The 22,660-nt window shown below is 41.1% G+C and overlaps 1 protein-coding gene across 2 annotated transcripts in view; it reads left to right on the top strand.

The window, feature by feature from the left end:
* The window catches only part of SMYD3 (SET and MYND domain containing 3), a 431,626-nt gene extending 410,849 nt beyond the window's left edge, over positions 1–20,777 (top strand). For both annotated transcript variants that reach the window (XM_074863269.1, XM_074863271.1), the window contains 2 exons: positions 13,242–13,350; positions 20,055–20,777. In XM_074863269.1, the coding sequence (XP_074719370.1) occupies positions 13,242–13,350; positions 20,055–20,156 (211 nt within the window). In that variant the 3' untranslated portion in view covers positions 20,157–20,777. The remainder of the gene's footprint in view (positions 1–13,241; positions 13,351–20,054) is intronic.
* Positions 20,778–22,660: the final 1,883 nt, after the last annotated feature.

Below are 22,660 nucleotides of genomic sequence, written 5' to 3'. Positions count from 1 at the left end.
TGTGGGCCAAGTATTACAGAGTCTTTCTTTAGCTCAGTGGGACACAACTAACATTTAATAGAAAAAATAGTACTTGATAGAGTCCACATGTGTTTCTTTTGCTCATTTCCCCTCCTCCACTCATCCATAAATCAATGTGCTAATTGTCTCCACACAGCTGACTGAGAGAGAAATGTGGTGGCTCACTGTTTCGTAATTTTAGTCTGCTACAAGCCATTTATTCATGTGCTTTAGGCATGATAGTGCAGTTGTAGCTCTTCCTTTGTGCCTGCTGCCCTCAGTGAACGGGGTGCAAGATAAACATCACATCGCTTCAGAGGATTCCTGTCAGAAGTGTACTGCACCAATGGGATATCTACCTGCAGCCTCTAAGGAAAGGAGGTTGGACACAAAATGTCTATGCCTCCACTGGTGCCTGAGCAAGTACCATTGTGAGGGCTGGACTGATCAGGTCTCTGTCAAGTAACTCCACAGGATTTCCTGTGCAGATTCCAGGGGGTTTTGTGGATTTTTTCTCTTTTTTTCTTCTTCTGGTGGGCTCATGGCCATATTCTTCAGTGTCATGTTCAGCCACTACACTTGTGGTCTGGTCTGGAGAGGCGGCCACCCTTCCATGGCTCTCCTCACAAGGGCTGGCGTTCCCATGGTTGGAGAAAACATTATCCTTCCAACAGACCCATCATCTATTTTTATGTAGTAGCCACTAAGTGGGAGAAAAAAACCAGATAATTCTTTGGGAACTGGGTTGCTGTGTATCATGCCCTATATTTTCAGTCTGGGAACCCTTTGTTTCTGTTTTTACTCAGGAGTTTTATTCAGTAGGTCCCTGAATGCATTGCACTTTAGCTTAAATGAATTGTTCATCTCTTATCTTGCCTATAGAAATATATCCTTGTCATGTCAAGACACAAACATCTAATGACTTAATCTAGAAACGCAATCCAAAACCTCATACTGAGGAAATTCGATGCAAAATGCCTATTGGAGAGTATCTTTTACGCTCCTGTCTCAACACATCTCTAAACAAGCTCTGAGTGGCTGGGCCCCATAACTATAGCTAGGTATAATTTTGCAAAACCTCAGAATCTTTTAGGACAACATATGATTACAAAATGGTGGCTTGAGATTACAAATAATTTTGAACCAAAATCTGGGAATAAAACTTTGCTTTCTGTCACAGAGAGTACTGTAGGAAGAAAGCAACATTTGAACAAAAAGTGAGCCAAAAATCTTTATTACAAACTACTGTGCATTCTGAGCGATGTTCTGGAAACTTGGTTTTGATTCTGTGATGCTGACATTAACATTGTTTTATAGCTCTTAGAAGCATGGTGTTCCCTGTGCTAGCAAAAGGCCATATAACTGTGGCAGTCTATGCATCAAGTATTAAAATGGGTGGCATTGTACTGGTTTACATCAGTGGAAAGTGTCCTGAGATGTTCTGCTATCTGCAACGTACATGTTGGATTTAACCATTCGAGACAGTAGCTCACAAACTAAACTAGCTATGATATGAGATACCATGTAAAGCATGAAATCTTGAGAACTGCTTTCCTTTATATGAACTGAGATATTAATTTCATGGATCTATTTCCTCTTCAAGCAATCTTCTCTTAAAAATTTTTTACCCCCTGCCTGTTCTGCCAAGGTACAAAAGTACTCATTAATCAAGGTATACAGCAAACATGGCTTTGCTTGAAAAATGCTTGCTCAGTGAACATGCTACTTTCAATTACAAACAGAGAGTTCAAGCATGCCTTGGTCTTTTGAAGTATTGCACACCATTTTCCATGCCGTGAAGAGGCATAGTGGTGTTACATGAAAAACTCTCTCCTTTATATTCAGCCAGCATTTCAGGCAGCACTTTAGAGACTGGGAGAGATTATTGCTCGTGATTGTTGTTCATAAAGTTCATAGCAGGTCTCCTTTTTTCTGTAAAGAATGCTATTTCCCCCCTCCCCTTTCTTCCAGATTGTTTTCTTTCCTAGGAAACTCTGGAGCAATTTACATGCCTTTTGGGTCATGCAAGAAATTTTCTAGCCAGCTGAGCAACTGGATGGAAGTTAAGCATTCTCCAGTTCAGACAGATGGTCTTGTTTAGCTGTCGTATTTTAACCATGTAGCTTACCAAGGTTTTGTAGTTTTCTTCCGAACTAGTGCTAATATTTTGAACTTCTGCAGAATCTTCCTATTGAAGTCTCGAAACTCTTCACAAACATGACTGAATTTAGCCCTCATAGCAGCTCCACTGAATAGATCAGTATTCTCATCTTAAAGATGGAAAAGCAGAGACATGAGAGGTAAGGCTAGATGTCTAAATGAGATATCTGACATCAGGCAATGGAGTTCCTGTTCAGACACGCTCCTAACAAGTTATGCGCAAGAATCTCACTAAATTTTGCAAATGCTAATTAAGCTGTTATTGTTGCTATTATTATTGACAGTAAGTATCCAAGAAGCAAGAAAAACTGAAATGAAAGCTGGTAAAGGACAGGCCTGACAAATTTTGAAAGGTGACAACACTATGGGTGAAAGCAAAAAAGTTGTAAATGAGGTGACTCTGGAAGGCAGCTGTGTGGCCAAAAACGAGGGGATGAGCCATTTAGACATTGGCAGAACAGTGAGATTAGTATCATTAGGTTCAACAGCTACCCAACCAAATCAGAAGTCTGTAGACATTGAGGTGCATCAGATGTCTGCTGTTGGGATGACAGTGAACCAGCATCTTGCTGATAGGAAGACTGTGGGGCAAAGGAGAGATGCCTGGTCTCACTTTTTTCCATAACCCCCATATTACTATTAACATGAAACTGTTGGTAACACAATGCCACTGTGGAAGTTAGTGAAGATATGAAGGTGTTTACTTGGGGAGCAAAAATGGCACAAGATATCACAAAGCAAAAAGGACCATCTTGCTAACTGGATGCAAAGTAAATTCCTTTCTGTATTAACTTAGTTTCACTGTTAGCTATGGACAGGGTACGCTGCACTTCCAAAATAAAAGTGGTGCTCAGAGAGCACCCTCACATCAGAGCTGACACTAAACAATTGAAGTACCCATGGTACTTTAGAAGGGGGAACTAGAGGGCCATCACTTTACATATTTAGGGCAGATTGTCAAGGGAAAAAAAAGTTAAAAGAATGAAAATGCTGTAAAAAAATCAGTGTAGATTTGCTAAAAATGGATCATGCAAGACTGTTTTTGATAAGACAATATAATCTAAATGAAGGAAAATACCACAGAGCTAAGCTTCAATGAAGAATGTAATGGAGTATTACAGAGTTACTGTCATTCTGGTTGGTCATTTGCACAAAAAAGATAAGATGGATAAGAAACTGGATAAGAAAGAGGCAGGTTCAGGGAGATACCAAAAAATAAGGAAGATAACTATGAGTCCTTTCACAGTCTTCCACCTGTTCTAAACTGGAAGCTTATCATTTGGAAATAGCAGGCAGGAAAGAAGATTTGGTGATCATCAGGTGACTGTAACATGCCAATTGATGTAGTCATGGAAGAAGAAAATATGAACCTGGACTTGGTTATCCATTTACTTTTTGATCGAAAATTAGCTGCGCCTTGAGGTACTGGGTTGATAGTTCAACTAGTGTCTGAGTGAGATGGAACACCTTTTTATTTGTTCTGAACCTGCCAGTTGTTGGTTTTGTCTGATATATTCAGGGTATTATGAGAAACAGTGATCATTCCTCATTTGCCTTTTCCATGCTTTTTGTGATTTTGTAGATCATCAAGTCCTTCCACAATCCTTTCTTTTGCAGGCTTGTCCTATTCTATTTATTTCCTCCTTCATTGTACTCCCTCTAACTGTCCTCATCACCCCTGTCTATACCTTTCTGCTGAACTTTTTTGAGAAGACAGGATCAGAATTACATGCAATACCCAAGATGTAGTGGCATGATGTATTTTTACAGCACTTCTCTGTTTTCTTTTCCTAAAAATATCCTAAGATTTGTTTTGCTTTTTTGACCATAATGTTCACAGAGCTAATGTTTTCACAGAAATATCCATTATAACTCCAAGATCTACTTCCCAAATTATACAGCTTACCTCAGAACCCATCACTGTATATATAAATGCTTGCTAAAACACTGACCTATGTGTACGAAAAAAAAAAAAAATAAATAAATAAAAATAATGATAACTCTCTAGTCCCCAGAAGTGGAAAATGACAAATCCAGCCAAAGAACATGCTGCTTTGATTCTTTCCTGACCCACAGCTGTCATGAGAAAAATGACTATGTCTCCAGATTTCAGCCATCCTGTCTGAAATTGGTATTTGTAATCATCTCTCTAAAGAGAAAGTGTCATTGCACTGCACCTGACAGTTTCTCTGGAGAATTATCTGGAGATCCAATAGAAAAGGAAACAAGGAAGTTTGATACTATTGCATAAACCAGTGATCTAAGTCACATGTTATCCGTCTTCTGCATTACAACAGACTTCTGAGGTGATCTGAGATACTGGTGAGTGGAGAGAAGACATTTTGCACTGAAGATGTGATGTCAATACTACCAGCTGCACCCTTCCTTGCACAGTTTGTGCTTGCACACGCACACACACACTCGCACGACCTCTCTGAAGTTTACTGGCACTAGTATCAATTAGATGTGTGTGTCTCTGACACTGGGGGCAGTCGTATCATAGCAGAGGGAATCAATTAGAGGAAAGTTCTATGCAACTCGCTTAAGGGATCCAGAGGTGCTTTTCGTTTTCCTGTCACTCTCTGGTTCTGTGGCTGAAGAATAAAGATCATGCAAACCTGTAAATCTGTGATCTGCTCTGAGAAATCTGGAGTCTAAACTTACATTGCTTGTATCTGCAGCCAGTCTTGTAGTTGTATTCTCAGCTGTATGAGATGCAGAAGGTGGGCCATTTTTCTTAGCATCGACAGCCAGTCATAGGTTCACTGATGAAGGGGAGGTGACATCAAGGCCTTTGTCACAAATTACAATGTCTCTAGTGTACATTTTCCTTCTGTATTTTACTTCTCTTTCCATGCATGTTTTCTTTAACTAGCTTTCCCATTCTTCCTTTCCTGTCTTTCCTACACTTCTGTTTTCTAGCATTCTTCCAACATACCCTATATGGCTTTTAAAATCTTTTTATAAATACTTTGAACTAAACTATTGACCTTAATCTCTTACTCTTCTAGTTCTGCAAGGACTGAGACAGTATGTTCCTACCTGCAGCAACAGTCCTTCCTAACCATCTTTAGCTGTAAAGATGGTGAACTCATGACAAAAAAACCCACGAGCTGCAAGATGTTTTGAAGATCATCCAGGACACAGGGACAATCTATATAACATCTTTTCCTACTTCCATCCCAGATTGAGCACTCTTTCTTTCCTTAGCATCTCTTAACACCAGAAGAAGACAGAACATTTGAAGTGGACAGTTCAAACAGACAATGTCAGCACTTTAAGTGGGTGAGTTAGTCAGATCAAGAGCCAATATGAAAATTGCAGTTTATACCACTTAGTCATTTGTTGAAGTTATCATTCAAATCTTGGCAGAGCCAACATCTGGAACAATATCCATTTTAATGTGACATAAATTATCACCATAAGGAATACAGCAGAATGATCAGCAGCCAGAGAGAAATTATTTCCGAGATGGATAGCTAACATTTCTTGAGAATTCAGTCTATTAAGAAGTGTGATTGCTTATTTGATCACATCAGTTAAATCACTGAAACAAATAGTAATGGAACAGTATGAGATGCAGATGTGATGAAAAATATTTTGAGCCATAATTTCATATATCTAAATCCTGAACTGTTTCCAGAGGCAGTTATTTCACTGAAATAACAGGGCATTTCTTGAGTGAAGACAGAATTTAAAAATAAAAGAAAAATAAATTGGCAGTCTGGCACAAAAGTTTCTAAATTAAGGTTACTGTCTCTACATTTCATTTGCAAAATACAGCAAGCCTGTCAAGCCTATAAAACTACATTTACTTTTATTTGGATTGACAGAGCCAGACAGATAGACAAGACAGCATAGACACAAGAACTGGGCTCTGCCTGAACCAAAAAACATCCTAAAGTTACGATGAGATCTATGTTCAACTCTTAGCTTTCCCAGAGATTTTCTCTTGTAACATTGGACAAACCACTTCATTTGCCTCCATGTCTTATCTGTGCAAAACAAAGGCTTCATGCCGTGCTCTTTAGTGCTTAGTATGATGAGACTCATACATGAGTTGTGGTTGTTGGTGAAAATTTCAATAGTGGGGATACTTAGAGTTTTGCCAATACAGCAATAATACAGATCGAGAGCACGTGTAAATTAGTCTGCAAAAATGTACAGCCAGGATATATTATAAGAGTATGGAGACTTCCAAGTCAACTCTGATCAGAGGTGTTAGGTCTACACATCTCTACTGATATGAGGACCACTGGCTCAGAAAATGATGCTGACTTTCTGCTGTTATTTAGTTAAACCAGAAGAAAAGTCTTTTAGGTGTAATTAATAGTTTTACATAATAGTAACAGAAAATAACTTTACCTGCTTTAGTTTGTAAGAGATTTTCCAGCATAAAGCTTCTACTAATAATGTCTTCTCAACACTGGCAAAGTTTTTTTGTAACGCTTTAGGGATGTGCACTAGTGGTTATCTCCAGGAAAACCTCCCTGCTAGTGTTGAGGAGCCAATCCCAAAATCCAAGTGAGAGAGGTCAAATCTGGAAGAAAATAGAAAATAGTGATGCCAGCATTAAACTGTTCACTGATGTTTTGATCGTCTCCACGAGACACTGTGATGGGGAGATAAAATGGACAATAAACATTTCAGGGCAGCTGGAGTATATCAGGTCTGCCACAGGTGAAGGATTTAGTCTGCTACTCCAAAAATGACATGGCTGCTGCAGAAGGTATAAGGGGAGTTGTAAGGTACTGAGCTGATTTAAACTTACCTGGTCATCCATGATAAATAGGAAGTTGTTAAGAGAATAAAAGAAAGGGAGAAAGAGAGAGAAAGAGAAGCCAGAAAGAATAACAGATAAACACCTTTATTATTCCAAGAAAAAACACATTATTAACATGAAAGCCAGGCCAGTATTCTCTTGGAAGGCTTTCACAGGGACCCCTAAAGATTATACACAGGTTAATATAGCTATTTCAACTAGACTTCTAATACTTGGCATGCAAAACAGAGTCACTTAGTCCAGTATCGATAACACTTTCCCACTTCCTCCAAAATAACCCTGTAACTTTGCTCCATCCCAGGCAAAACTCCTGTACAGGGCTTATGCTTATTAAAAATATATTAATATTGAGCAAATTATGTATAAAGCTGCTTAAGATTATTTTCTGTAAATAAAGCATTGCTTGTTAAGCACTATTTCAGCCTCAAATTGCTGGTTTTGGAGCAGAAATTGCCAGGTGAAATTCTGTGTTGGAGATCAGACTGAATAGCTGCGGCATCTTTGGCATTTAAGATCTGTCATGGTTAGTTTACCTGTCTCATCTTCCCAAGGCATATGATTTCTTTGACTATTCATGAAATAACTGGTTCCTTCCTTGGAAATGTTGATAGGTAACGGATGTTTCATACTATTTAGCATAACTAATAATTTGTCCTTAAATTGGTCCTAAAAATCTTTCTCATATTTCTCATACTTAGAACCCCTTGTTCAGGCTAGCCAAGGAGTAGAAATAATATCATGCGAATTAGATGACCAGTCTCACATCACTGAATAATGAAAAAACAAATAACTAGACCACGTAAAAATAATTCCAAGGCTGCAGTTCAGTGAACAGCTTTAATGAATGTAGTCAACTAATGAGCAGTTCAGAAATCAAGAATGAGTCAGAGAAAGAAGAGAAGGTTGAACTTATTGGGTGTATATTTGTGGTGAACATTTCCACCAGCTGTATATGTTTCTGTCATGAGGCTGACGCTGTCCTCTTTACATTCTGCTCACCACCTTTGCTGAAGCCCAGGAGCCTCTTCTTAATTCCTTCTCTGATGCTGCGGCTCCTAAAACTGCTTTATGTCTTTTATGCTGTCATATTTACTTGCACTAAAAGGTACTGCAAAACAATTTACAGTTATGTATAGCATCACTTTTTACATGTCACCATATTAAAAAGCCTTGTAACATTTCCATTTTAAACCCTTATTTCAGGTTTTATAAATCTTGCCTGCTTCTAATTACATCAGGCTGAAGACAACAGTGTCAATGTTAACCACACAGACTGATTTACAAGGAATGGTAGGCATCTGTTTTAAAATATGAGACATCAGAAAAGTCAGTGATTTTGCAGTCTCTTTTTTTAATACTAGACTTTAATTGACAAGACAACACGAAAGCTCTGATTATTTACCTTGTAATGGAAGATAAGTTGAGTAGAATTATGGAACTACAGTATTAAGGAATAGAAGGAACTGGCTAAAATTTGTCAAGGGTTGTCTTTTTTACATTGTTCTTTACATGAGGACACAAGGGATTGCTTCGAGAGATTCAGAGCTAATATATAGAATGGAGAAAAATATTTTTTTCTTTATAAAGTATATGTTCAGTGACTGCTCTGGGGGTTAATCAAGGCAAACCTTGTGACTGAATTGCAAACAGGAACTATTGATTTCACAGTGTATTAGAAGCAGCTATTGCTTTACAAAGTGTGGGGCATATCTTTGCCTAGTGAAAATTGGTATCCTTGTATTTTGTGAATGAAATGCAGGAACTCCTGGTGCCTGGAACAGTGAAACACTGGTGCAAGCTACCTGGAGACTAGGAAATGGCTTTCATTTGAGCTTTTGAGTAGTAAGCTAACCAGTGCCTTCTTTGCCTCACTGTTTGCCTATGAAGTCTCCCAGGCACATCCCAGAATAAGGGTTAAGACAGGGATTACCTGAGAGAGTGTGACCCCTACAAACCCATCAGACCCAATGGCTACCTCCAGCAAAGGCGTTGGGAGAGCTGGCCAGCTTGCTCACTATTATCTCTGCAAGGTCAAGAAGATCAGGAAGTTAGCATCCAAGTTAGGATCACAGAATCATCTAGGTTGGAAAAGACCTTAAAGATCATCTAGTCCAACCATTAACCTAACACTGACCGTTCTCAGCTACACTGTATCCCTCAGCGCTATGTCAACCTGAATCTTTAACACCTCCAGGGATTGGGACTCCACCACTGCCCTGGGCAGCCCATTCCAACGCCTAACAACCTGTTCTGTAAAGAAATGCTTCCTAATATCCAGTCTAAGCCTTCCCTGGTGCAACGAGGTCATTGCCTCTTGTCCTATCGCTTGTTCCTTGGTTCAAGAGACTCATCGCCAGCTCTCTGCAACCTCCTTTCAGGTAGTTGTAGAGGGCAATGAGGTCTCCCCTCAGCCTCCTCTTCTCCAGACTAAACAACCCCAGTTCCCTCAGCCGCTCCTCGTACGACATGTGCTCCAGACCCTTCACCAGCTTCGTTGCCCTTCTTTGGACACGCTCGAGTAATTCAATGTCCTTTTTGTAGTGAGGGGCCCAAAACTGAACACAGTAATCGAGATGTGGCCTCACCAGCGCCGAGTACAGGGGTAAGATCACTTCCCTGTCCCTGCTGGCCACGCTATTTCTGATGTTATAGTCCAGGTGAATAGAGAGCTAGATAGGTGAAAAATTGATTGAAGGGAATGGGCGGGGAGGTGGGGAGGAGAAGACATGGCTGTTGGATTGTACCCTGTTTGGATGCCTGTCCTGGGACTCATCCTGTTTAACATCTTTATCAATGACCTGGAGAAGGCAACAGAAGGCACTTCTGTGGGGTTTGCAGATGACACCAAACTGGGGGGACCAGTTGATAGGCAGGAGGGCATGCTGGAGGGACAGGCCAGCATGGATGCTGTTGGTCATAGATGGGAGCAAAGCTGTGCTGCCTTATATAAACAGAGGGTGTGATACAAAATGTACAGATCTTTCTCAGCCTCTTACAGTTCTCTTTTTTACAGCACAGCTTTACTTGTTAGTTGTTGTATTCTCTTTAATCTCTTTTTGCAAGTGAACTACTGGGCATTGACCAGTGCCAAGGGCCAGGAAACATGACTCCACAGAAATATCTTTATTTCAGCTTTCAGTATGTTACTGTTCCCCTTGCTGTCCCTCAGGCCCTGGTAAATCTCATAAAATCCTTTACAGATTGAAATCCTGCTCTTCCCAAGCTGTAACATGTTTTACAGCATGTATTTCTCTATAGTTGTCTTAGTCTCTTGTTGACAGTCTTTAGGTACCAGTTCCTTGACTGGTAAATGTGTTCCTTATTCTTAAATTTATGCACTTTGTTTTGTTCAGAGAAATGCGTGGGTATAATAAATTGGCTCACAAGTACCTGACACTGCTTCGTAGTTCTTTCTGCCATGCCAGTTCTTCATAATACTGAGTCCTAGGGATGTCTGGAAGAAGTCAGCAGCATTTTTCCCACTTACATGTCTCCCAGAAGAGCTGCAAACTGTCTGGATTTCTTTAGTAAACTCACTCAATGGATGTGCTTCCACAAAAGGTGTTCCAATAGTTTAATAGATTTATTCCAGAATATGGTAATAAACAGTTGTTTCAAATGTCAATTTTAAGGCTTGCAAAATATAACTATGTACATGCATAAGATCAGAGCATAAATCAGCTCAGTAGAACAGCTTTGTAAATATTTATGAGCACAGGGTTCTTTGTTTCACACTTTCTCCTTCTGTGTCCTCATCTTAAATTTTCACTTGCTTTAGTTTATGGTTAGTAGTCTGGGCTGGGTATCTGACATTGCTAGATTGCTGCCTGTTTTCTCTACTACTGCATATACCACAATCCTAAATCTTTATTGACTGCAGGTGAATGTATGATCTATAGAAACAAACCCATTTGCATGGAGGGGCAGATTCTGAATTCTGATGAACCTGCGTGAAGTTTAGCAGGCACCACATTGCTGAACTAAAGCATAGCTTGGATTTGTCTATGTGAGCTGCCATCCCTGTGGTGGCTTCAGGAGAGGCAGGACCCAAGTTCCCTGTTTGTGTTGGTATTTTGGATGGGGCTGGTTATTCAAGAGGGGAAGGAAAAGGAGAGTCATTAAAAAAGATGGTTGAAAGGATGAAGTGTAAAGGTGTAGAATGAAGGAGATGTGAAGAGACTGTGAGGAGCAGTGGGAAGAGAATCAGAGCTGTCAGGATACAGCAGAGAGAGTCTAGTGGGGACTGCAAAGCTGAGTTGTCATCTCGTGCAAAAAGTCTTTGCCTCCCTAGCTCCTTCTGCTGTGGCTGTGATCCTTGTCCCAGGCTTCCTGGCATTTTGGTGGCCCAGAGGAGACAGAATGACCTTTTTACTCCTTCCTTTACAGCAGGGAAGTACACAATCATATAGGCATCTTTTTTTGCAATTTTTACAAAGTTGTGCATGTACTCACTACTCCCATTTGTGCCATGTTAGCACTGCAATTTCTCTTACTCTTCACTAATTCACACCAAAATATCTGACTTAGTTGTGTTTTCTCCCTATTTAACTAGTAGCAGATATCATCATGTTAATTGATATAATAACCAAACCCAAAATTTAAAAATAAACTTACTGTTAGTTTTCCAGTTTTTCTTTAACCAGATCCCTGAAGTTCTTGAGTGGTCAGTTTGGACTGAGATAAGTGCTATAATTTTTCTTCTCTCTTGTCTGCTGGCTTTCCAACCTTTTTGAACTGCAACCCACAAGGGGTCTGAACAGGTGGTGCTTGTGGCAATTCAGGGTGGATTATTCTCATTGAGGAGCTGGTTTCTGCTGGTTTGTGAGAGGCTTTGGTAGATCAAGAGCTGTTGCTCCTGAGATCCTGACAGACATGCTTCCCATGTGCTTCTGTATGTCTTCACTGAAACCGTGTGGGATCAGCAGAAAAAGGGGGTTTGGGTGTGAAAACATTTCCATGATGTTTCCACTTCTTCATTTGAGATTTGTAAGGACAGTCAGATACACAGCCCTTTAAACAATTACTTGTTTGCATTAATCGTGTTTGCATTTTTATTAGTGAAAAATAATGGAGAAAGATAACTCGTTCATTTGCATGCAGACTTAACAGCAGATTCCTATGCATTGTACAACTTTACATCATTTAATGTCTTAGCATGCATTTAATCATATTCATGCAGATTTAAGTTTCTTTCTGACTGCAGTGGTATCATTTATTAACAATTTCACTGAAGTCTGATGATCATAGGTTTGGCGAAGCTTATCTGACAAATTATATTTTTTAGACACTCCTCAAGCACACCACTGGTGTACTTGAGGAAATAAAATGCTTTTTGATCAAATAGAACGTTTGTCTTTGGTGAGTCATGCTTAAGGCTTTTATTCTTTCATTTGTGTAGTTAAAAAATATCTAAGACTTACTTAACTTCCAGGTGTGCCCCTTCACCTTGTGTTTCCTGCTGGCCAGTTCTAGTCAAGTCATGTCTATGGCTTTCTGCAGCCCCCAGGTTGCTCTTCTGAGATGTCGTGCTCTCCACATCCAGGACGTAGGACTGGCAGGATTTGGAAATATGGAGTGGCCACCATGGAAACATGGACATCTCAAGAGCATCTCGAGGCGAATTAATGATGACATTGCTCTCCATCTACTTCCTAGGAAAAAAGAGAGCATAGTTCTGTTTTTACTAACTCCAGTGAGGTTGATGGAAAACCTCTGCTTCTGTGAAATTAATTAAGAACAGGATTGTATCCTCACACTATCAAATAGCTTGTCTAGATGCACAAGCCAAGTCTGAGGTGTTTTCTTGAACGTGCAGCACCAGTTCTTTCTGCAACAGAGAGCAGCAAGCAAACCCTCAGAAATGGTGCCCTCAGTGTTACATACCTGCTTTCCTTCCAGTCCCTCCACTTCATCTTGGAGGATCCAGGACTGGCTTCCCCCTGCTGAAGCTTCCTTTTAAAATTATAGCTCTCCAGAGACCTGAGATTGTGAACAACCTCTGTTTGCAACACTAAGTACAGTAAATGCTATTGTATTATCCAACAGTAGCGAATTAAATAATCCAACTCCCGTCACTTTCTAACAGGATAATGTTAAAGGCATTCCTCTGAGATGGAGAGTAATAATTTGCTAATTCCCCTCAGTATTTCATGCTTCTCAGTAGTGCAGCTAATTTTCTCTGAGTACCTTATTAACTTTCACAATGACTTTGCAGTCCCACCCTAATAGCTCTCTGCAGAGGCAGTGACTGTGAAGGTGAGAGCTGACAGTGACACATTTTCCTCCTTTTTCTCTGCAGATTGTATTATCCTGGTTTCCATCCGCTGAGGGCTGTCCAGCTGATGCGAGTGGGCAAACTGCAGTACAGTCAAGGCATGTTTCCTCAAGCGCTGGAGACCTTGAAACAGGTCAGTGTTGTGAATTGTTTCTTCTCTGTCCCCCACCCTCACTTCCCCCAAACCTGTCGTGTTCCCCTTCTTCTGCTCTGACTATACCTTGTGCCTTTGGATTCTCGTCACCACTTTTTCCATCAGTGGTGTTTCCCTAGGCTGCAGCTGAGTGTGGTGATAGGTCGCTGTTGCTCAGTGTTTCAGGCACTTACTTCCTCCAGTATCAGTCACTGCTAATTACAGTTCAATAACTCAGAGGTGCCTGGATGAAAAATTACTATTAGATCTGAAGAGATAAAAATATCTCAGTGCCTCATACTCTCCTTCTTACCGTAGCAAAGTGAATCTGGGAACACTGAAAGAACAGGAGCAGAACTGCAGTTTCTACTCTCCTTATTCCCTATCAGGGATCTGTGATTTCAGATTGGAGAACTTTGCCTTCCGTGCCTGTGTTTTATTGTGAGCCACACTCAAATCAACAGGCATGCTTCTTGATCCCTCCTATTTCTATATCATTCATCATTTTTCTCTTCTTTGATCAGGTTTTGCAGCTGGTGCTTTGCTAGTTACATTTCAGCTTTAGGCCATCCCTCTTGTACCTGAGCTGACTTTTATATTAATTTCCTCCTACCCCGGGCTCTTATTTGTTCTGCCGTTACATTGCTGTTAGTATCATCTTAAATATATTGAAGATTCCCCTTCCATGTGCAACATATCCTCAGGACTTAGGCTCTCGCTTGCTTCCAGTCTCAAGCCCTCAATCACTGCTAGGGTGTTTTTCTTCCCCTGGAAGATGTGCTGCCTCCAGTTCCCCTTGACTGTCCTGTGGTCAGCTTGCCCTGAAGACAGTACATGCTCTGTGTGGTTCCCCTTCTCATCGCTCGGCCCACCTCCAGTGCCTGACACAGCCTCCTCGTTGCCTTTGCTGGGTGCTGCAGAAAGCCACCTGGTCCAGCTACCTGCATGTTGCTGCTGGGCAGGAGCAGGCCCCAGTGCTGGCACCAGTGTTGGAAAGAAGTGCAGAAGTTGGCTGTATGTTCCCCTTGTTTAACACCCCTGCTATGTGAAGAGCTAGTCTTGTGGCAAGGAGTTAGGGCAGCTGACTGGGATAGAAGGGGATGGGTGTGTCTGCACTGGGGGTGGGTGGAGAAGTGGTTTTTGCTCCTGCCTGGATCCCCCTTAAAGTTAATATCAGTCATGACTCTCTAGATAACTTAGTGGTTTGTACTTACATTTTTCAAACCCTGTATCTAATCTATTTGGTTTTAACATCTGATTAATTATGCAAGCTGAATAACTGATAATTTCCACATGTTGAAATAATAAATTAGTATTTAATACAATGCCAGTCTTACTAAGTCTTGGTAACTTAAATCTTCACTTGATAAATTTAATTTAAATTATGGCCAATTCCGGTCCTTAAAAAGCAGATGGAAGAGTAATCAATTCTATTTTCCATGCATTATTCAGAAGTAAGTCATATATCTGTCATGTGCCAGGTAATCTACTCTGCTATTTCCCCCATAATATTTATAATTTCCAAACATTCAGACTTCACTTTTTAGCAGGTGGACTGAGACCCCAGTCAGAGGAGCTTCTATTTTCATTGATACTGCTGCAATATATCAACAGGCATTCTTCTAATTGCATTTCTAATATGATACTGCATTAAATTAAACTGGAGTGAATTCCCCTAGAGACATCTGAATTCTGCTCATCAGTGAAGCTGGAAGTTGTGATGGGGCTTTTTATGTTTTTAGTAAAGAAGTTGCCTATTGCAAGCCAGATTGCTACTGTATTATCCTTTGAATACTGAGCATGCCTAACACAGAAACTTTTTTTTCAAGCTGCGATCTCCTCTTTCCCTGAAAAGGAAGAATAAGGTGCTGCTTACCATTCTATGCCATATCTCAGTGCATCTCTAACTGTGGTCTCCAAGCCATTAGTGGTCCACAAGGACACAGTAAGTGCTTTACAGCTGAGATGCAGAACCATTTACAAACTAATCCTGTTGTGGTTTTGCCTATTCCCTGTTCAGCCTCCCCTTTTTCCCCCACGTGTGAGACAGGGAGAGGCTGAACTCCTACTCTCTGGGAGCACAGCTGAGAAGAGGAAAAGCTTCTTGGCATCCTCTTTCCCCATGCAACTTGTAAGCATAGGCCACAACGCTTCCTTGAATGAGATCTGAAACTGATTCCCTTCATTTCTGTCTATGCTGGAACAAATTAGAACAGGATATAATTCCCAGTTTGTTGTGAGTAAAGGATGTGATTCCTAGTATAACTCAGATAATGTCCTAGAGTTTTATGAGAACACAGTTCGGCCCTTTGTGATTAGATGTGTCAACAGAGCATGCCACATGCTCAGAGCAGAAACTCAATTACCTTCTCTGCTTCATTACTCTTCTTAATACACTCTGACACTGAATAGCACCCTGTTGGAACCCTCGTCAGACTAATTTCAGTGTGGCATTAAGGAGAAGGATGTGGAAGGTGCAGAGGAATTGAGATCTGAGTGAAATTCACCTCACTCATATAAATCCTGTTTAATCAGGCACAGCCTCAGAGCTGCTGGGGATTGACAGCCTCTCTGCATCAGATGTGTTGTTAAGACCAGTAGGTATTCATACACAGCTCTGCAGCCCAGCCCTTATACTGCTGCTCTCTGTGCCACCTGAAAATGAATCACTATCATAATCACCTTACTCTTAGCGCCTTTTGGGTTTAGCTCTCTGCCCTGCGCCCCCAAAGAAAGCTTAAATAATGTGGAGAGCTTTACGTTACCTGTTAAAATGAAATCATCCCCTAAAAGTATATTAGACCCTGCAGAATCTAATTTGCCAGGTTTTGGAAACAGAAGTGTTATAGAGAGGCAATACTCCACTTCTGGAATAAAACCTGAAGGTAGCCCTTGGTTATTGTACAACCAAGGTATTATTTTTAAATTTATATACATATATATATGAAAGATGTAATGGTGGGAGGACAAATGGAATTATAGATCTGGAAAACCTTTGTCAGCAAAAGACTGTAGCTGGAGCCCAGTCTGACAAACCTAATTTAAAGAGCCTGGAATGACTGTAAAAAGCAGCAATAACAAAAGTTGGAACAAGATGTCCTGTGAAGAGAAAAGCTTCTTGACAGGGAAGCAGCACTCCTGCAGGAGCCCAGGATGGGTCTGCATCTCTGGAGCTCACGGGAGCCCCTAGCAAGTGTATAGATTTGTCCTGAGGTGCAGTCATTAGCATAAATGTTTGTTAGGTGTCATTTGTTACCTTCAAAGCACTGTAAGCTCACCTGTTTGGTTGCCCATAACCTGAGTGGAGCTGGGCTTGGTTTGGGAGGACAGGCAGGGTGCAGGGCGGAAGGCTTGGACTCAAGGAGATGACTTCATTTGTGAGCATCATCTCCTTGAGGCGAAAAGCTAAGTGCTGCATCGCGTTGTCTTGGCTGCTGCTCCATCCTCCGGGCTGCGGTGGTGTCAGTGTCTGCCTGTGCCCATGCACTTCCCTGAGCAGGGCAGCTGTCACAGCCACTGAGTGATGGCTGGTGGGAACAGGGCTGGCAGGCAGGAGGATGCACACATGTCTGACACTGACCGGCCAGTTTCCCCCTAGATGCTGCACTTGGCTGGAAGGGTGGCAGGAGCACCTTTGTCCTCCCATGAGCTGATGGGCATGACTGTCTTGTCTCATGAAGGCCTGTAGTAGGTACAATATAGTTTCCCTTACTGTAATCCCTGGTGTGGAGGCAAAAAGCACACGAATTGAGGTAAAATTCCTCCCAGGTTTCACAGCAACACTGAAGAAATCTCCTTTCTCTAGGTGTTTGCTTCAAACGCTGAATAGTTTACCAGTTGTGGTTGATAGTAACTGTGACAGCTTTTGGTTTTCCTATGCCTGGAAAAACACAGATACTCCCTCTGAAATGCTAGCCTTCGCTTCATGCCATTTTGGCACATGGCCATTTGCTTTCCTGCTTTCCCTGTGACGGAGCGGTGCCGTCCTGCATCTGCACACAGTTCCCCGCAGCTGTGGTGATGAGCATCCCGTCCCATCCCCATGCAAATCAGGCGCAAATGACTGTGCTGCATTTCATTTGCATTCATGGAGCCACAGCCATACCACTAATCTAATGGGTTTTATATTCTTCAGGGAGACAGTGTGTGGTTGATGACACTGTGGCCTGTGTTGCTGTCTTGTGACTACTATAGTTTTTCTTAATTAGATTTGTTCTTTTAGCTGAGAGGAAGGCCACACAGACCTCATGACTCTGCTCAGCCTCGACTCTGCTGGTTAGCTGTGTGATTTAGGAGAGTGGGGGAGTGTTCAGAGAGCCTGCATGTTCCTGCTTCTACCCAATAAAGCAATTTCTTGCTTTGGAGGTGAAATTATGCCATTTCACACTGACCTTTGCAAAAACAGCTACATAATTTAATACTAGTTTAATTTGGGGAATTACAGAAGTCATTGCTATTCTAACTTCAATGCAGCTGGTTCTGACTCGTACTGCAGTGTGTGAGACAGTACATTGCATGAAAATTATTTTCTCCCTGAGGAAACAAAAGGATAAAGACTGGGTGCATTTATCTGCCATACTGAGGAAAGAAAGGAAATGGAAAGGAAAGGTTGGAGATGAGAGAGAAGTCAGCAGTAGTAGCATAATCTCAAGATTAGGTTTGATATTAAGGATTTTTGCCTATTAACAGAGGTATATTCGTATGGACATCTCTGGCTGTGCATCAGGGTGTCCAGGTCCATCACTACTAGCCTGACCTCTGTCCCGTAGGTGGGCTGAAGATCAATGTCAGCTGCCCCAGGACTGCGACTCAGATGTATCCAAATGCACAGCTCTTTGCACAGGTCATTCACGAGAAATCCATCGGCTTTCGTGACCAGGGCATGCAAACACTGTGCACCAAGTGTGTCTGGATCCATGGCCAATTCACCTGGCCACTTTGCTCTAAGATGATTCTGTCCCTTCCTAGTTAGCCTGGGTGCATCTACGTGTTGCTGCACTGCAACACACATGGGATCCCACCTGCAGCTATCCTGCTCTGCAGCATCCAAGGATTCCTATACCATGCAAGCGGTCACCTGTCTTCATCCCACTGTCTCTGCCAGGGAAGGACTGGCTCTTATTCTTGCTTTTTACACTAATCTTTCAATTATTTATTTTTTAAAAAAAAAGGTCTTGTACAGCTTGATATTTCACATTCCACTATGTTGAAATACTTCTATGATATATTCTTTACAATATTTCCCTAATATGTTAAATTAGGAAAAACAGAACACTAAGAACAATTTAAGTAGTCTTTTCGGGGAGTATAATTATGACTTACTTGCAAACATTTTGCAAAAACATGACGAGCTTTCTATTTCTGCTAAAATAGAAATACGCAAAATTGAGGATTTCTGATTTTATTTCACATTTCTTAGGCATTTTTAATGGTGATGAAAGCATTTCCATTGTTCTGTGTAACTGCGTATTTTATCATTTAGTAGTAGGGCGTTGTGGTAGCTCAGAACATATCTGACTCTTTTTAGAGCTCCTTGCACACTTTGATTTGCTTTGACTGCTATTTCAACTTGTTCTTTCAATCTTTTGCTGCCTCCTTCTTTTAAGAATTAGCTAATTTGAAGCAAAAGTAAACTACTAGAATTTTCATATGCTTGCCAGTCTCTAGAATTTGGAAGTAGGCTTTCACTCATTCCACCAAATAATATATTTTTATCTTTCCAATTTAAATGAGGCCCTTTTATCAACATTTGTTTCCAAATAGATCCTTTTTCTGCAATCCAAAGCTGATTTAGCTGAATTTTGTCAGCTGACTGGATCAGGAACCCATTGAAACACAGGCTGCATTTAGGTTTTGACAATTCCTCAGTTTGGGATGAGGAAAAATCTCTGATGTCTTTTCTCCTACCAGTACACTTCTAGTTCCCTTGTTCTTTCTTCAGAAGTGCTGAGTCCATTTCCATCTGGTACTTCTCTCCTTGCAGAAGGAATTTAATAGAAGGAAGAAGAAGAAATGTCATATGAAAAGTGATGATCTAAACATGAGCTGGGCAAAGAGCATTTCAGACATATTTGTGGCAGGGAATCAGCAACACTACAGGCAATATCAGCAAGCATAAATTGGCCTAGCAATAGAAGATGACAAACACACAGAGAAAATAATCCTTGGGAGATGCAGCAAAGACCCATTCCCCTGCATGCCTTTTTAGAGTGAAACTATTAATGTACTCAGTTGTTTGATGTTATGCATAGTTTCTCCTGATGCAGTTAAGGCACTTTATTCCATTGGTTAAACATTAATCCATTTCTATTTACAGGACTTTGAGGCTACTAACGTCATGAATGTCACAGTTGTCTTTTAAATAATGTATCAAAACCTTGGGTGCTGTAGTTGACCAATCTTAAAATGGCCTTCATGCCTCAGTGCAAAAGTATCTTCCTCTACTATTCCAAACATCCATCTGTGAAACATATTCATGACCTTTAACACCTAAGAATAATGTGTCAGCGCCTCCTCCTTTGTCAGGGACAAATCATTATACACTTTGGAATGATTCACTCCTATTTCTACTATGCCATGCATTCAAGCCCCCTGCTGCCAACTGCTTGAGGACCAGTACTTATATCCCTGCCCCACTGCAGGGACCAACCCCTTTGCATGGTCTGCACAATGACTAACGTGTCCCTTTCTGTTCACTCCTCAAGGCCTATAATATTATGAAGGTGACCCATGGGACAGATCACAGCCTGATGCAAGCCTTGATGGAGATGAAGGAACAGTGTGAGGCCATCATGAGAATACAGTGAAGATAACCTCTAGCCTGGAAAACAAAATATTCAAGGAGAAAGGAAATGAAATGCTTTCTGTTGCATTGGGAAGCTTCTTGATGATTTTGGTGTCTTTTCATTAGGTCCTACTTGCTTTACAAAAATGTTTAGTATTTATTAGTTTTGCTGTATGATCTGAATTGAGTTGATGTTTGGAGGAATATCTGCAATTTTCAGAGGATTTTTCTTTCCTACCACACAGTCTAATTGATAATACCTAATTATCAATTTACAACACCCAATGTAATTGATAATATGTATTGGGAAATGCATAGAGAACCTTCATCAGTTAAAAGTGATATAATACTGTTGATATCAGCAGTCCATTTTTCATACCAGTTTATGCCAGCAATTAAGGATCTCACGTCAGACACATTATAAGTAGAGAGAATATATTTTTTCCCTTTGCCTTGCCCTTAGGTGTAGTTTCCGAAAGCCTGATCCAGTGCTTTGTGACATCAAATAAGTTTCCTAGTGTTCTAAATTAGATTTTCCTCCCTCCTAATATATCCACAGGGCTCTGTCCCTCTTCTTCTTGCATTTCATATGTTATAATATTGAATATTAAAATGGATTGAATAAAAAAATTAATCAAAAGTGTATCTATGTGGAAATTGCTTACTCTGTTTTCTCCCCATTTTGACTGCTTCAAGAGTTTCTCACTTCACACTGGTTTTAAAAAGGGAGAGATTTGGACCTGTGAGCTCAGTGGTGTGGTTTCTAGACCCTTCTGAGCCTGTGGGGTTTGGATTTCACTTCCCCAAATAGCAAAGCTCTGATGACTCCTGAAGTAGGAGGTCATCCCTGGGGGAGAGAAGGATGTCTTGGAAAGCACAGGTGCCCCATTTCCACACGCTCATCAGCGAGAGTTGTTCTTGCCAGAGCTGCTGACTTCCATATTTAACACGGAAACAAATGTTAACAAAAGCCAAATATTTGTGAAAAACACTGAAACCTAAATAATTTAAGGCCTTTGAAAGTATCACCTCAGGTGTGTCACTCCTGTCTAACAATTTATTGCTGTTACTCCAGCCATGACTGTTATTTCATTAATCCATCGTTGTTGTAAAGTCAGGCTTTTTTCACACCAGTAACTTGACACCATTAATTATTACGAGATGAGAACACATTTAAAAAGAAAATGAACACTCTGGGCGTAATTTACAGCCACAGCACATGAATGCCAACGCTGAGGAAGATATCTCCTTTCAAGGCGTTTGAATTTGTTCCAGCGTATGGAGCGTTCACTTGCCCGGCAGTAATATGCAAGCAATAACCTATGAAATGCAGTGCATTTCTGGAGTACGTAGCATGGCTTGATGCCAGAGGCCAAGTCATATCAGCCACCCAAGAAGTGCAATAATCCTCACAGAAATTCACTGCTTGGTTGGGTCTTCTTGCTATTATGAAAAGGAAATTATCTGGGGGGAAAAGGTCAGACCTTTACATTTATTGGGATTTCTGACAAAGTAATGACATCACTGATGGACAATCAGAAAATGTGCAGGGTACCCAGTCTTTAAGAGCTATTTCCTGGTTTTAAAGGGGCACACGCGTATTAGAATTTATGTGCTTTTACATATATGATGCTTATGTTATCTCATGATTACATATCTAATACTAAGATTTGCAAATGGGAGGGACTTAAGATGATCCATTAGTTTATGCAGCATATACCAGGAGACGGCCCGCCAGCTTTCGTGTACGCAGACACATCTGTATGTATGTATGAACTGCAGCACTGTTTTCTGGGGCTTCTTGTACAAGGAGACCTCAAAAGTCCAAGCACAATAGCAGGGAAAGGTAGGCACTGGGAGCGGGGCAGAATTACCTGATGTCAGATGAGAGGCCACATTACATCAAGCTGAAGGATCTACCTACATCGGTATTTTCTCCCCAGCAGTGGTCTATAGCAGATACTTAGGAAAAATGTACAAGCGAAACAGTTCAATGACTGCCTGCTGGGAAATGGAGAAAGAGCGTGCTGTGCTGGCTGCAGAGTGTCACGACATCAAGTGTCCTGCCCTGCGTATGGGGCTCTAGGAAATTGATCCACAGCCCAGTGAGCAATGCAAGAAACCAGATTGGCCCCAGGTTGGTCTGTGTCTCAGGTTTCTGGCTGGGGGCACCACCATGTTGCCTGCCCACCTTCTCTGGGCTGGTATGCGGAGACTCCTAAGTACAGGGGCATAATTTGTGCCTTATATTCATTACTGTTGATGCAAAACTTGCATTTCTTTCAGCTTGGTCAAGGAAAGAGTCAAGTTTTCTGGTTGGTTTCAATCATTTACTGAGCAGTTTCCCTTGGAGATTCACATGTACTAACACCACCAGGAGGGCTGATGATGATGCAGGGGAGGTTGTTGTGGGCAGATTTTTCTCTCCCAGTGGTCCCACTCCAGCCTATTTTCTGTGAAGAAAGCTAGCCAGTGACTGTGGAGAGTTTTAGCTAAATGAATCATTTGAAAGTGCGGTAGCAAGCA

Source organism: Strix uralensis, chromosome 3 (assembly GCF_047716275.1).
Source record: "Strix uralensis isolate ZFMK-TIS-50842 chromosome 3, bStrUra1, whole genome shotgun sequence".
Taxonomy (NCBI): Eukaryota; Metazoa; Chordata; class Aves; order Strigiformes; family Strigidae; genus Strix; species Strix uralensis.
This window is presented reverse-complemented; position numbering and strand designations above follow the sequence as displayed.